At 37.8% G+C, this 16,847-nt stretch overlaps 1 protein-coding gene across 2 annotated transcripts in view; it reads left to right on the top strand.

Annotated features, from left to right (window-relative positions):
- LOC306881300 (phospholipase D1-like) overlaps positions 1–16,847 on the top strand; it is a 37,492-nt gene continuing 20,645 nt past the window's right edge. The window contains exons 1-11 of one of the 2 annotated variants that reach the window (XM_079435317.1): positions 1–127; positions 8,225–8,404; positions 8,844–9,013; positions 9,089–9,231; positions 11,493–11,604; positions 12,814–12,879; positions 13,209–13,267; positions 13,832–13,924; positions 14,304–14,456; positions 15,364–15,513; positions 15,604–15,687. In XM_079435317.1, the coding sequence (XP_079291443.1) occupies positions 8,293–8,404; positions 8,844–9,013; positions 9,089–9,231; positions 11,493–11,604; positions 12,814–12,879; positions 13,209–13,267; positions 13,832–13,924; positions 14,304–14,456; positions 15,364–15,513; positions 15,604–15,687 (1,142 nt within the window). In that variant the 5' untranslated portion in view covers positions 1–127; positions 8,225–8,292. Of the gene's footprint in view, positions 128–8,224; positions 8,405–8,843; positions 9,014–9,088; positions 9,232–11,492; positions 11,605–12,813; positions 12,971–13,208; positions 13,268–13,831; positions 13,925–14,303; positions 14,457–15,363; positions 15,514–15,603; positions 15,688–16,847 lie in introns of those variants that run through there. The other variant, XM_079435318.1, reaches the window with a different exon arrangement.

Raw genomic sequence — 16,847 nt, 5'->3', positions numbered from 1 at the left:
TAGTCTGTTTGGAGTCACAGAAAGGGAGAGGGACTCTTTTAAAGCTGCAAAACTACATGTTAGTCTTTCATTGTTGTGGGAGTCAAACAGCTGATTTATCATGTGGGAATCACGTCTACCAAGGCAGGTCAGTAAAACTTTGTGCTGTTTGTTGTTTCTTGCTCTGTTCTAAACTTGTATCCCAGGTTGCAGAGTTAAAGAGAGTAGCACTTGAACATTTCTAGCAACAGTTATGGATGTACATGTTTGTGTTTAATTGTGAAATGTGAAAGTCTTTCTGGTGCCGATATGTCTTGGCTCCTGTCTCACCCCAGTGTGAGAGGCTTTTGTATCCGTGGTGGAATGTGTGACCAGTGCACAAGAGAGGAAAGTCAACTTGGTTTTGCTCAGGCTCCAAAATCCCTCTCTTGTTTTTTCAGCTGTACACAAGGGTTGGAGTAGAGTACACTACAACTGAATAAATTACACTTTCTCATCTTTGGCTAATTGTGTTTTCACCAGCTTGTGTTTTAAATGTTCCTCAATGTTGTTTGCTTGTCTCTTACACTGTAATCATGTCATTCATTAATCAGACCGCAAGAGACTTCTGACCCTGAGCTGCTAGGAGCTTTGTGCTATTACTAACACGCCTCACAGACAGACAGACATGTAAAAAGGCACATGATAGAACAAGTGTGGTACTGTTTTTGTTTGATAAACAACATCCTGCAATGAATTGGCTTCAGGTGCAAAGTGCATTTGCTCTGAAAATCTTAATGAAAATCAGGCTTTTTCAACAATAGTAACAAGTCCGGCTAAACTTAACAACAGGTTGGCAAAGACTTTTCGAAACTTTTATGGAGACTGTCTTTCCCAGACACCTACAAAACCCAACTTAATATTAAATATGAATGGATTACTTTTATTGGTGGCTGCCTCACTAAGTCCTCTGTTTATAATACTAACATGAACCTACGATGCTATTTGGAGTGAGTTTGCAGTAGTTTCATCCACACAGCTTCACGTCTTACAACAACAATACAAAAAATTCCCATAGTTCTTTATTTGCATGTATGCCCCAGCACACACAAGTGATTCAAGTGTCTATAGCATAGTTTCTCGTAAATCTCTTAAAGTACATGGTTGCATAATATTTTTTTTCTCCTCCCAAAGGCATTAAGCCTTGTCTCCATGACGAATTACAATGGGCAGGAACTTGTTGGCAGGTAGCAACAGCTGATATGCCTCTAACTTTTCATTCCCCCTCATTATCTGTGTATTTCTGTAGTTTAGTACGCAAAGTAGAACTGATGTTGAAGGGGTTTGGGAAATTAGTACACTGCGAAAAGTAACTTTTTAATCAGTATTTTGTCTTATTTTCTAATAAAAATCTTATTGTCTATACACAATAATACTTTAAGTAAATTTTTTAGTTTTATAAAAAAAAAAAAAATCCTGGCAATCAAGACAAAAATTCTGAAAATTACAAAAATAGAGGGCACATGTTGAAAGTGTTTATTCGTTTATATTATCTTGGCTTTTGTCCAACAGACAGAGCTCTTAAAGGTCATGCTGTTCTGCAGTTATTTTCTACAGTTCACTGCACAGCCTGTCCTGCTTTGGATCATTTACATCAAGATTTGTTTATTACGAGGCACAGAGAACCAATAAGCCTAAAAGTTCACATGTTTTTCTTATTTTAATTTGCTTCAGTTCAAACACATCTCTGAGACTGCTGTTGGACAAACATTGCATATTGATGGACAAACTGAAGTCAAGTCGCCTTTATATGGTGCTTTATTTATAACAGGGGTTTTCAAACCTGTCCTGGAGGACCCCCTGCCCTGCACATTTTGTATGTCTCCCTCATCTAACACACCTGATTCCCCTCAACAGCTCATTAGTAGAGACTGCAAGAACTAAATTGGGTGTGTCTGATTAGGGAGACATACAAAATGTGCAGGACAGGTTTGAAAACCATACAATACAGATTGTGTATCTTCACAGAGATACAGCAGAATCAATTATGGAAACTAAAGCTATGGAGATTGTTCAGGTTCTGCTGTAAAGCAGCTATAAAAGACAATAGTGTAATTATTTATCTAATATCCATTTAATGTTGGTTTAGGTCAGATCAATAGCAGTGTGAAGATAATTAAATGAGAGCTGGGTGTATGTTTTGGGTTTAGTTTGGTTCCTAGATAGATTCACTTCCAGTATATGAGGAATTAGCCTAGTCTTTGTCTTTGTGTGCCATACAGTACACAGAACAGAGCTTTGTCTGTAAACTCGCATGTATATATCAGTAAACAATAAATACTGTACATGCACCCTTACTCATGAATGGTCCATTCTGAGATTGTAGTGGTTGGACAAGATGATATCTAAGAATCATAAAAATGCAATATTGTGCCAACGGTGTGATAGTTGACATGTCTGATTCACTGCCTCTCTTTGACCTGTGCACCTCTTTAAAGCTGGCTGTAAAGGTCAGTGCACAGGTGGGAGACATACATGAGATACAACAGACATAAGTGTTCACCCACACAGAGAGAATGAATGAGTCCCTCCATTAGGAACCTCTCTACCAGCATTTCTGTTGTTTAAACTACCAGCTAGCTAGACTGTCCTGTATATTTATAGTAAACACGGCCACCAGAGACAATGAAGTAAAGCCAAACCGTTTTATTACCATTCTGTGATGTATTTCTGAGTGAAACAGGGCTGCAGTTAAATCGATTAGATTTGGAGAATAGACAATTGGAGTTCAGTGCCAGAATGGAGAGATTAGTTAGATAGAAAAAGAGTATTTTACAATAATACTTAAGGGTCAAAGACAAGACGTCCCATTTCTGTGTCCACATCAATAAATTACAAAAAAAAATTATATGGATAAAAGCACGTTTGTAAAAATAATAAAAAAAATCTTATTCTGATCTGTGCTTTATTAAATTATGTAAGAAAACAAAATTTTATTATATTTTAAATGAAGAAAAATAAATTTCTAGCAAATGGGTAAAACCTAGTTATTTTAAGGGTATAGTGGCAAAGATCAAAGTTAATTAGTTTTTGGTGGCTGCACTTGGTGCACTATGATGCTTAAATACAGTCTTTTAATATCACCTAATGATTCTTTCTGTAAATATACCTGGCAAGATTGCTTGGTATATGAACTATTGTTACACTAAATTACATTTTATTTGGTGTCTTCTGCAAATCGTCGTAAGAATGTATGATAGTCATTATTTTTTTGCTCAGATAAAAATAAAATTGAACATGATACATCCTAATGTGTGTGTGTGAGGGGGAAATAAATATAAAACTATATTAAGTATTTATTGTATTGATGCTCGAAAACCCCTTTCTGTCTTTGACTCTTTTATATAACCCGAGTGGCCAAATGATGTCAGTGGAAAAGGGAAGTCATTATATTTTCTCTTCGGAACAGTATGCAGTGATCAGAAGACTATAACATTAAGCAAGGAAAACAAAATTCAAATTTCGTGTTGACTTTGAGAAAAAAGAATGTCCAGATTGATATCTCTGGTGAACAATGAAAAGAATTTACGATATAAATATTTTTTAGCCTCTTTGTGAAAGATTTAATGACTTTCAGTCTCCTACGACTGAGGATAGAAGAACTAAGTTTGTTTCTCCGAGTTAAGATGTCATGTCGAGTTCAGCTTATAGAGTTGCCAAAGAGCCACACCTCACTGTTAAACTTGGCTTACGTAAGATGGGAAGTTCAAACGTTTCAGCTTCTCTCTAGCATACATTATTCCTCGTTCACACATTTTAAATGGTCATTAAGCGATCAGACTGAATAGACCAGCCAGTATCTACACGCTGCAGCCCACCGCAACCAGCCAATAGGAGGAGAAAATGTTCCATTATGTTTAATAGAAGGTTTTGTGGGGTAGTTATAGAGCGAGCATGCACTTGGCAGCAAAATTACTGCAGTCTAAAGGAAAGCAACTAGGCTCTTTATGAGAGAAATCGAGAAAGCAGTCCTCTGTGTTTTTTCTTATTTGCTTTAATAATGAACTTGTTGTTTTAACAGCACAAATGTCGACTTTATGTTGTGTGAAAGGCTTGAGAATTGAGTTGGTCACATTTTAGTTTAATGAACTTGTGTGAATTTTGTTGTGTTGGTAACAATTGGTGACTCAGCTGCTCAGTTTCAGCATTTTTCTGTAATCTCTTCCACTGTCATTCTTTCTTTTTCCATTGTACTTTGTCCTGTTGCTTTGTATTTTTTCCTCCACATACTGTGTGAAACTTATAACCTAATACCCACATCTGTGATTATCAAGCTATTAAGGCACTCCTCCATTCTGCCACACATCCATTATTAACTGTGTTGTTGGTGACTTTTCAGTATGTTTAAGGGCTTCAGTGGCTTATGTGATTTTCTCTGTTGTGGTATCATCTAACCTCCCTCTTTATAGTCTACCTGTATTTATTTTTTCAGATGGGTCACCAGTCTTGTCATTTATATTCATCCTTTCGATCATGCCACTAACCTACAAATTAATTTGAGGAGTAGTGTGAAAGCATGAACAATGAACAGCTTCTTGGACTTTGCATTTCTGTGAAAGCAATTCTCAGCGTGATTCCGGTGCTTTAGAGAATTTTCTTGGATTTTCTCCCAGAGATATTGAAGAAAACTGGATGTGATCTCTTTTTTTTAATAGCTTTTTTAAATGAGGGAATGACACTGATGTGATCTTGTGTGTATTATTAGATTAAAGGTGCCATAGAATGCATTGATACAGTATTTTAAATTGTTCTCTGATATCTACACAGAAGGTATGTGGCTTAGGTAAGGGCAAAAAATCTCCAGAAACGATTTTACATGTCCATTTACAACCCTAGGATTTCTCCCTAGAATGAAACGGTCTGTTATTGGCTTATTTGGCAGGGTCATGAATAATAATGAGCTCTGCTCTGATTGGCTGTTTCACAGTGCTGCTCATCAGCAAGAAGGAAGCACAGGGAGGAAAATATATTTAAATACTTTCTCTCGCAGTTATATCGTCGGGTAATTATACTGTATATAAAACGCGGGCATCAGGGAGCCGTTATTAATATGCGAGGCATTGAAACTGCTTTTGAACGATCCATCGATCGCGTTATAGTTCACTTTCAAGAGACGCGATCACACAAACTATGTTTACATTATGGAGCAACAGTACTTACCACACATTTCACAAGATCAGATGCTTGTCAGTGGTGCTCAGGATCTGTAAGTCATTCGCCATCATCCTCATCTCTCCTTACTGAGAGTGAAATCTTATGTACTGTCACAGGCTACCGCTAGCAAGGAGCTAACCATGTCCCTTTAGTGGCTCGCGTTATTTGCTTTCTGTGCCTTTCTGAATACAGACACCAACCCATCCCTGCACTTCACACCCCCTGCACGGCCTGGAACATGAAATTTATTGTGTTATTTTCGCTGTTGTCCGCGCTTGTTTATTTACAATACCTGCAGAGCTTCTGATGGTTCGGCCGACTTAGAACATGGGCGGGTTTATGCAAATGTTGGGGGTGTAGTGATCCCGACTGTTGCGTCACAGTCGGTGGTGTTATGTTCTGATTCGCCTGTTTTTCAGTGGTCTTTTTTAATCACGAGATTTACATATGAAGGAGGAAACTATGGTGTTTGAGGCTCACTGTATGTCATTTCCATGTACAGAACTGTTATTATTTAAATATGCCAGGGTAAAGACAGTTTTTCATTCTATGGCACCTTTAATATTGATTGGAGGGATTCCATGCTCCACAGTAGGTGACATTTGACCTCTGACTTTTGGCCTGACTAAAAGAGGAACTGTTTTAAATAGAAATGACTAAGGAGTCAAGGTGTGAAGTGACATTCAGCCAAGTATGGTGACCCATACTCGGAATTCGTGCTCTGCATTTAACCCATCCAACGTGCACACACACACAGCAGTGAACACACACACACACACACCGTGAACACACACCCGGAGCAGTGGGCAGCCATTTTATGCTGCAGCGCCTGGGGAGCAGTTGGGGGTTCGGTGCCTTGCTCAAGGGCACCTCAGTCGTGGTATTGATGGTGGAGAGAGCGCTGGACATTCACTCCCCCCACCTACAATTCCTGCCGGCCGGAGACTCGAACCCGCAACCGGATTACAAGTCCGACTCTCTAACCATTAGGCCACGACTTCCCCTAGGTTTGGCTAGGTAGTTAATAATACCTTATATACACTATTGATTTGTTTATGTTTTTGAAAGATGTTTGTTATGCTCACTAAGGTTGCGTATATTTGATCAAAAATACTGTAAAAACAATAATATTGTGAAAAATTATTACTATTTAAAATAGCTGATTTCTGTTTCATTTACAACCCGAATTCGGGAAATGTTGGGACGTTCTTTAAATTTGAATAAAACTAAAAGAATTTCAAATCACATGAGCCAATATTTTATTCACAATAGAACATAGATAACAAATGTTTAAACTGAGAAATTTTACAATTTTATGCACAAAATGAGCTCATTTCAAATTTGATCCCTGCCACAGGTCTCAAAATAGTTGGGACGGGGGCATGTTTACCATGGTGTAGCATCTCCTCTTCTTTTCAAAAGAGTTTGAAGACGTCTGGGCATCGAGGTTATGAGTTTCTGGAGTTTTGGTGTTGGAATCTGGTCCAATTCTTGCCTGATATAGGTTTCCAGCTGCTGAAGAGTTTGTGGTTGTCTTTGACGTATTTTTCATTTAATGATGCACCAAATGTTCTCTATAGCTGAAAGATCTGGACTGCCAATTCAGCACCCGGACTCTTCTACTATAAAGCCATGCTGTTGTCGGCGCCAATGGCCTTGAGGTCAGCGTGATGACATGTAGCGCCGTTGCGCTTCAGGCGTCCCGTGTTCGAGTCCCGGCTCACGGACCTTTCCCGATCCTGTCCACCCTCTCTCTCTCCAACTGGAAGTATTCCTGGGCCCATTTAGTAATGTCAATGACAGAATCATGCCGATGAGTGATGCAGTGTTGTCTGAGGGCCCAAAGACCACGGGCATCAAACAAAGGTCTTCGGCCTTGTCCCTTGCGCGCAGTGATTTCTCCCATTTCTCTGAATCTTTTGATGATTTATGCACCGTACATGATGAGATTTGCAAAGCCTTTGCAATCTGATGTTGAGGAACGTTGTTTTAAAAGTATTACACAATCTTTTTACGCACTCTTTCACAGATTGGAGAGCCTCTGCCCATCTTTACTTCTGAGAGACTCTGCCTCTCTAAGACATCCCTTTTATATTTTATACCAGCTGAATCTTTTTCAAAATGTCTTGCTTTTTCAGTTCTTTGTTCCCCCGTGTCAACTTTTTTGAGACCTGTATCAGGCATCAAATTTGAAATGAGCTCATTTAGTGGATAAAAATGTAAAATTTCTGTTTAAACATTTATGTTCTATGTTCTATTGTGAATAAAATATTGGCTCATGTGATTTGAAAGTCTTTTTAGTTTTCATTTTATTCAAAATTAAAAAAATGTCCCAACATTTCCGGAATTCGGGTTGTATTTTAAAATGAAATTTATTCCTGTGATGAATTTTCAGCAGCCATTTCTCCAGTCTTCAGTGTCACGTGTGTGTGTGTATATGTATATATGTATATGTGTATATGTATATGTAATGTACTGCAAGAATATAATTATAAAAGCTAAAACTAAAGGATATTTTATTTATGATGCTGCACAAATGGTCCAAGTACAATGCAAACATGGCACACATGTTAATTTCTGAATGAAAGAATATGAAAAAGACATTGGTGACTTAACCAGCTAATCAAAGCTAATTAGATTAGAGCTGGTTTTGCTGTAGGACTCAGAATTTAAATTAGACATCAAGTGGTGACACAACACAGCACTAGACTTGTTTATCATACAAAATTGAATTTCAATATTTTATGCTCTTGGCAGCCAATTGTTGTTTGCACAATTCAACTTTATCTTCATTGCTAGTGAACCAGTATATAATATTCATGATTTTCAATTTTAATAGCTTCTGCCGAGTCACAGATGAGTCTGAGCTAAAACATTTCTCCTTTCTTTTTTAAAAGTAGCTAACCAGATTTAGTTTGCTCTTCTAATTGTCAAATTGCGATCATTTAGTTAATTGCATTTTAATTTGGGTGTATTTAGTGTTGTTTTTTTCAAACTGTAGTTGAGAACCATAGGGTATTGACTCGATGTGCGTGTTTATGTGTTCAAACAGGCAATGCTGGACCTTCAGGCTGAAGAGTGCTAAATATGCTTCAGTCAGTCCATAAGAAGTAACTCGATATGATAAAAGCAGACATGAGTGACACGGTGGAGAACCTGGACACCAGGGACCTGGGCTTCTCAGATGCTGAGGATGAACCTGAAGAGGTGGACTGTGAGTTCAACCCTTCAGGTAAGTGATTATTAATAACATCAGATCCTAAACATTCATTTGTTTTAGTAGTATTGTCTTATTTTTAGAGGTGCTTGTCTCATTTTTGATGAAGTTTGCAGCATTGATTCTGTTATGTTCGTGTTTATTACTGTGAAGCTGCTTTGAAACAATCTGTATGGTATAAAGCACTCTTTAAATAAAGGTGACTCTTCTAATTTCAAAATGACTGAATACAACTTGAGGAACAGGATTTATTTGACCAGTAATTCTTCAGAGAGGAAGTGACAGCAGGTCTGTCTGATCAGACATCTGGGCTATATGGGATGTTTGTTAAAAGGAGTAATGTGAGGACAACGGAGTAACATGATGCAGCATGTCACAAACAAGCATTCAACACACACACTAGAGCTCACATTCGCCGCAGGCATTCCTCAGTCCGCCCTGTCTTTTCTTACAGGAGTATCCCATATCCCATTCTCTGCTGTGTACAGGACAGTTGGCTTTAAAGAGACAGAAGCACAGGTCTATCTTACCGCTGCCCCTGTCACTGCCAAGATCATCGATGTGGAACGCTTCACCAGGGCCCCGGACCGCTTCAACGTGTCCAAACACAGGGGCGTGTCCAAGGTCTGTGAAGCACATGCTAGTTAAAAGCAATGGTGGAAAGATGTTACAGATATCACATCACTGCTGTGTTCACAGGCAATGCCAGCCATGTTTAAGATAGAGCTCAAACATGGGAACTTCACCTGGATAGTCAAGAGAAAAGAGAAGCACTTCATGGAGCTGCACAGAGAGCTTCTGCGATACAAGACCCTCATGAGGATCCCACTGCCCACCCGAAGGTCAGACCCCTGCCTTACAGATAAACTTACTCTATGATCTTTTACACCTGGTATAGAGTCGATCATGGCACTAAATACAAAACTTTGTATATTATGTTCACACAAACCACTTGGAAATACATGTGATCGCATCACATTTGTACTGTAAATACTTCATGCACACCAGACAACATAAAATGCAGAAACAAGTGTTTTAAAGTTTGAAAAAAGAAAATAACTATCTGATTGAAAGAGCTGGAAGCCCATACAGATTTCACAGAACATTATTAGTATACAGTGACACTTTATCCTTCAAATAAAAGTGGCTTGATGAATTAAATACCTTGATTAATTGAAATGAATGTTTTATCATCATACAGTTACACAAAGTAACGAGTCTTTTGAGTTTCCACAAAAATGTTAAGCACCACAACCATTTTCAACATTTATAATGATAAGAAATGAAATTATTGTTAAGCACCAAATCAGCATATTAGAAGGATTTCTGAAGGACTGAAAGACTGGAGTAATGATGCTGAAAATTCAGCTTTTTCTTGGATTCAGTTTTACAATAAATTCATGATTTAAAATAAATTCAAATAGAAAAGTTTAATTGTTGTATTTGATTTTGTATCAAATACAATCTCTTTGTGTCTTTTAAATTATATTTATTTTGGCATGTGTACTGATTGTTAAAGGTGCTGTATGTCATTTGTTTTACTGTACTTGCATAAAAATACAATAATGAGTTTGCAGATATTTAGGAAACATGCAAAGTTCACATTCTTGTTTCTCCAAAAAAAAGAAGCTTGTTTTGGTCTGTGTGATTCTGCTCACTGCCAATTTGACCAACAGTATTTTGAAAACCTGGGTTGCCAGTTGTGGGAAAACTCAGTTCTGAGTCAGACATGATGAATGATGGCACCTTTAATATGGCATCTAAAAGAAAAATCTAAAGTTTCCAGTTTAATTTGTTAAAATGTATTAAATCCCAGGTATCTCAGATAAATTTATAAATTTATGAAGAAATTTATGAAATTTATATCAGATAAATTTAAGTTAAATCGTGAGAATTCGCCACTCAGGATCTCATGATTAAATATCGCAGAACTACTTTCTCTATTTGTTTTCTGGAAAAGCCCTTGCTGCAAGGATTCAGTTGCTTGCAGTACTTTCATTTGGAAAATCCCTTTGAGTAGCATTCTCTTCTCACTGTGCACCGGATCCATTCAGAATCGCTAAATCTCTGACCACCGCATAATCAGCGTTCATTATAAAACGCTCTTGCTTTTAAGCCAAATACACGCTGAAAATAATAATTTTACTGACATCTGGACGTAAGTCACTATTCTCATTCTCACTATTCTTATTCGGCATTAGCGCTGTTTTGAGCTTACTGTTTGAATTCGTTCACTGGATCCTTGGACTTTCCAGGAGTTTACGGTTTAAAATGATGTGATTGCTAAAGCCTGCTGCTTTTCATTTTAAGATATGATTTTCGTTATAAAGTACTGATTCAAATTAGTAATCAATAATGAATTATTATTCTACTACTCCGCGCGCCTCCCCTGACATGCTCTCGCGCACCACACAATGAAGTAGACCGACTCTGCTTGCGTTCATTCACGTGATTGGTCGAGATGAGAGGTGATCCCACCTGGGTAGTGTGATTTACATAGTTTCTATATAATTTCTAATCATATATGGGATCATATAGCCCAGACCCTGACGATTTTACTCTGAGTACCGGCAACATATCAGAAGTGCCAGTGCGCACAAAAAAGTGCAGGTACTCTTAAGCAGGGTTGCCCAACCCTGTTCCTGGAGATCTACCTTCCTGCAGAGTTCAGTTCCATCCCTGATCAAACACCGGTCTTTAATTATCAAGTGCTCCTTCAGATCCTAATTAGTTGGTTCAGTTGTGTTTGATCAGGGTTGAAGCTGAACTCTGCAGGAAGGTAGATCTCCAGGAACAGGGTCGGGCACCCCTGCTCTAAAGGCTAAAATATAGAAGTGCTGTACTGCGTACCGGCCCACTTCAAGCACTGGTTACTACTCTTCTCATTCTTAAAGAAGCTATAGTAATTCTTCCTTCCTCTACACTCCTTTTTCACAGTTTTTGTCTTCCAAGTATCAATTTCTTTTCTCTGTTTTCCCCATTCTCTCTTTTCTCTTCCCCTCTTTTTTTGTTCTCTTCTCAGATTTCATGGCTATTCATTTTCTCCACAAACTCTTTCTTCTTTTTTCTGTCTCAGACTGTGATATCATTTTCTTTCTTTCAGCCACACAGAGAGAAGAAAGAGCATAAAGAGGAGCGAGGTGAGGCAGATGCCTGCACTGCCTCGGGGAGGTGGAGATGAGTTGGCACGAGAGGAGCAAGTGTCTAGTCGGAAAGTGAGTCACTCCAACATGCTTACTGCAGTACTAGCCCTGGATCACATGACAGGAAGTGATCACATACACTGTTGAGCATTACGTGATCTTGATTGTCCCAAGGCCAGGAGTTGAGTCTGTGGGCAGGTCTCTCCCACACAACGTCACTGACATGATTCAGTGGTCTCTGAGTGTGTATGCAGTAGCAGCACACTGCTTGTCATATGAGTGCGAGTCACATGAGAACATCACATAATCTGCTAATGAAATTCTGAAGATTTGAGCTGTTGAATAGAGCTAAATATCAATTTGACAATTTTTTTCAATGGCCTGACATTCAGATGTATATTTCCTGGCAATTTTCTATATAGATATTTAAGGAAGATCTTTAGAAAACTAATGAATGAATAATTAATCAGCTGATTAGTATACAGCTCTTCCTTTCAGACAATACATTAGGCCTAATAGGCAAACATCACTTTCGTAATTAATATTTTAGTGTCTGAGAAAATACTGTATAATCTTAATAACTTTCATAATTATGTAATGCTATGTTTCTATGTAATGTAGTATTGATCAGATATTTAAAGTTCGCTTGCATAAGTAAAATAATAGTAAAGTTAGATTCTTTATAGGTGGTATATTCATGATTATGATAAATATATAATGAAAACATTGCAATACAACAGAACTAACATTGTTAGCTAGATAGCGAAATAATACATTAAATTAAAAAACTTCACTGCAAAATAAAAAAATTAGTTTGAGTTGTTGTTTCAAGTGATTTTATGCTTATCAAATAGTTATTGTTTTAAGCATAAAAGTCAGTGGGGTAAGAAAATAAACTAAATTCCAAAGGAAAACATGACTGACAGACTTATTTTTTTTTCTGTTTTAATCAAAAACTTGCTTCATTTTGGTGCATTTGTCAGAAAACAAGACTTGATTTAAGAATGTTATGATTTCTGTAGTGGAAAACATCATTGTTTTGCTGTGTTGATAATTGCAACTTTTCAGCAAATTAAACAATTTAAAACAATTTTTTACGAAAATTACGTTTTATCATGCTGATGTCTGTGGATGTTTAAATGTCATCACCAAAAATATATTTTACAATACTTTGAATGGCATTTTTACTTTCTGAGTTTTACTGTTATCTATTATGGAACAGAACCAGTGCCATAGAATCAAACTTTTAAAACAACTAACAAACTTATTTTCCTTTTTCAGAAACAACTGGAGGACTACCTAAACAAGCTGCTGAGGATGGCAATGTACCGAAAATACTACGCAACCGTAAGCTCACTCTTGATTATGGAGTTCAGGCCCTGATAGAGCTCACGCTGAGTTATCTTTAATGAAGCAGCAGCCTGAGGAGATGGAGACGGTGTGTCCTGAGTGTGTTAATGTGCATCTCTCTATCTCTCTCTCTCGCTCGCTCTCTCAGCGCTAATCAAGGACATTTGTAATTATCTCTCTTTCTCCCTGACATCCCTTTTTTTGTTTTCTCTCTTCCTCTTTAAAACTCTGCAAGAGTCAATATAGCTGAGGATTTAGCGTAACTTTTTAATTGAAGCTGTGTCTCTGTCTCACTGGTTTTAAGCAGAATTGTTTATCTTTTACAGATGGAGTTTATGGATGTGAGCCAGTTGTCCTTCATTCTGGACTTGGGCCCCAAAGGCTTGTAAGGACACACTCTATTTGTATTATTTAGTGAACTATATTGCCAACTTTATTTATTCAGGGTTTATTTATTTATTTATTTTTGCATTGTGACAACCAAGCAACAAAATTTTAAGCATAAATTCTCATTATTACCATATAATAATGTGTGGATATTGTATCATATAACAAAGTATTGCAATGCAATTTTGTTTTAAATCAAATTTATAGCAATGTGTTGTACTATATCATTAAAAATCAACTGTGATGCAATTTCGTTTGAATTCAGTTTTATGGTAGTATTACAAATACTCCCATAATGTATAAATAAGTTCATGGAAATTTGGGAGGTGATGTGTTTGTCATGAAAATGTTATGATGGAATACATGTCATGGTCCTAAAATGTGCTTAATTTTATGCAACATAATTTATAATTTATCTAATTTCTTATCTGACATATTTACATTTAGCAGACGCTTTTATCCAAAGCGACTTACAAATGAAGAACATTGACATATGACACAGACATGTTCTTAATGGGCTTCATGAGATTCACTTTTGCTCTTACAAACCTGTATATTTCAGAGAAGGCATCGTTTATAAAAGGTCAGGAGGTCATCGTATCCCAGGCATGAACTGCTGTGGCCACAATGAAGTCTGCTACCGCTGGTCCAAGAGGTAATTATTCATAAAACACAAAATCTATTGCTCATTTCCTCAAGTAAACCACAAAACAAATGAAATGCATTCATGCAGTGAGGCTGTGCTCTTCACTTAGAGCTTTAACATTTGTGAGACTCTTTAAAGCAGTGTTATCTGTAAAAAAGCACAGTTCAGATAGAGCGGACAACCGTGCACACACACCATACGGTCTCTTTGAGTCTAGCGAGCTGTTTATCTCTGCTCCACTGATACCGTGCTACTTTCATTCTCTGATTAAACCGAAACTGTGTCACTGCCTTTCTCTGCTGTCTGTATAATAATGCTTTAGAAAAGCACACATTGACCTCATGGTTGTGATGGAGTCTAACGATGAAGTCTTTTGTGCTTTGTTTAGGTGGCTTGTTGTGAAGGACTCGTTTCTGCTGTACATGAAGCCAGACACAGGTTCCATTTCATTTGTCCTGCTAGTGGACAATGAGTTCAGTATCAAAATAGACTCCAGATACACAGATACCAAACATGGAGTGAGGATAGAGAACTTGTCCAGGTGTGTTCACTTAAACAAATAGTTCACATCTTAAAATGAAAAATTGCTGAAAATTGACTCTGGTCATCCAAGATGTTGATGAGTTTGTTTCTTCTTTGGAACAGATTTGGAGAAATTACACAACTTGCTCCCCAATAGATCCTCGGCAGTGAATGGGTGCACAACAGCTGATAAAAATATCACAATAATCCACAAGTAATCCACATGACTCAAGTTCATTAATTAACGTCTTGTGAAGTGAAAAGCTGCGTGTTTGTTCGAAAAATAATCCATCATTAAGGCATGTCAAACCTTAGTGTCCATCTAAAATACGCATCCTCTATCCATAATGTTGATTTCTACAGTGAAAAAGTCATCTTGTCTGAATCAGGAGAGAAATATGCACAGATGAAGCAGCATTTACATTTATGTGAAAACAGTCTAAAGCAGCTTTAAACAAATATGTTGGTGGATTTTGATGTGAACGAACAGAGATGGACTTTTTCACTAGAGAACAAATTATGGATTATAGACTCGTATTTTGGCCAGAAGCAACAGTTTAAAGTTAAAACAACGTAATGATAAATTGGTTTCTTACAAGCTTTGTGCTTTCCAAGACTTTAATTAATGGACTGGAGTCGCGTGGATTACTTGTTGATTATAGAGATGACTTTATCAGCTTTTCGGACTGCATTCCGATGGCACCCATTCACTGCAGAGGATCCACTGGTGAGCAAGAGATGTAATGCTAAATTTCTCAATATCTCTTTTGATGAAGAAACAAACTCGGCTACATCCTTGATGGCCTGAAGCTAAATACATTTTCAGCAGATTTTAATTTTTGGGTAAATTCCTTTGAACTCAAACATATTGTCATGTATACAATATGTCTCTTAGTTTGCAGACAATTTGTGTTTGTCTCATGCAGGAAACTAGTGCTGAAATTCACTAGTTACAGACATGCACGGTGGTGGGGTCAGGCCATTGAAAGCTTTGTCCGGAAACATGGCAAGGCCTTTTTAAGCACCCACCGCTTTGGATCATTCGCCAGAGAGGAGGAGAACATACCCTCTAAATGGTATATTTAATGGTGGTCTTCTTGTTTAATCTAAGATCTAAGAGATCTTCTACCCTGTAATATCTGCCAACTAAAAAAATGAATGTCCAGGTATGTGAATGGCAAAACCTACATGGAGGATGTCGCAAATGCGCTGGAGGAGGCCAAAGAGGAGATCTTCATCACAGACTGGTGGTATGTGCTTCACTGTTTACCCTCCAACAAGAAAATATGTTCAGGCAGACAGACAGTCTCAGCCCAGCTCACACTATTGCTTGAGCCAATGTTGCCATCACAGGCTGGACAGATTGCTTCTACAAACAGAGCAATGTTTTGATAGCTCCACAGTGTTTACATTTTTCTGGGAAATCAACCTATAAATAGTGTACAGGTACATCTCAAAAAAATTTGAATATCATGAAAAATGTCAATGTTTTTTGTCACTCATTTCAGAAAGTGAAACCCATATATTATATAGATTCATTACAAATAGAGTGAAATATTTCAAGCCTTTATTTCTTGAAATTTTGATGATTATGGCTTACAGATAATAAAACCCAAAATTCAGTGTCTCAGAAAATTTGAATATTACATAAGATCAATAAAAAAATGATATTTTAAACAGAAATGTCAGGCTTCTGAAAAGTATCTTCATTTCTATGCACTCAATACTTGGTTGGGCCTCCTTTTGCATGAAATACTGCATCAATGTGGCGTGGCATGGAGGCAATCAGCCTGTGGCACTGCTCAGGTGTAATGGAAGCCCAGATTGCTTTGATAGTGGCCTTCAGGTCATTTGCATTGTTGGGTCTGGTGTCTCTCATCTTCCTCTTGACAATACCCCATAGACTCTCTATGGGGTTCAGGTCAGGCGAGTTTGCTGGCCAGTCAAGCACAGTAACACCATGGTCATTGAACCAGCTTTTGGTACGTTTGGCAGTGTGGGTAGGTGCCAAGTCCTGCTGGAAAATGAAATCAGCATCTCCATAAAGCTTGTCAGCAGAAGGAAGCATGAAGTGCTCTAAGATTTCCTGGTAGATGGCTGTGTTGACTCTGGACTTCAGAAAACACAGTGGACCAACACCAGCAGATGACATGGCAGCCCAAATCATCACTGACTGTGGAAACTTCACACTGGACTTCAAGCAACATGGATGCTGTGCCTCTCCACTCTTCCTGCAGACTCTGGGACCTTGATTTCCAAATGAAATGCAAAATTGACTTTCATCTGAAAAGAGGTCTTTGGACCACTGAGTAACAGTCCAGTTCTTTTTCTCCACAGCCCAGGTAAGACGCTTCTGACGTTGTCTCTGGTTCAGAAGTGGCTTGGTAGCCCTTTTCCTGAAGACGTCTGA

This window comes from Barbus barbus, assembly GCF_936440315.1.
Source record: "Barbus barbus genome assembly, chromosome: 15".
Classification (NCBI taxonomy): Eukaryota; Metazoa; Chordata; class Actinopteri; order Cypriniformes; family Cyprinidae; genus Barbus; species Barbus barbus.
The sequence above is the reverse complement of the archived record's forward strand: the minus strand, read 5'-3'. Positions and strand labels throughout refer to the sequence as shown.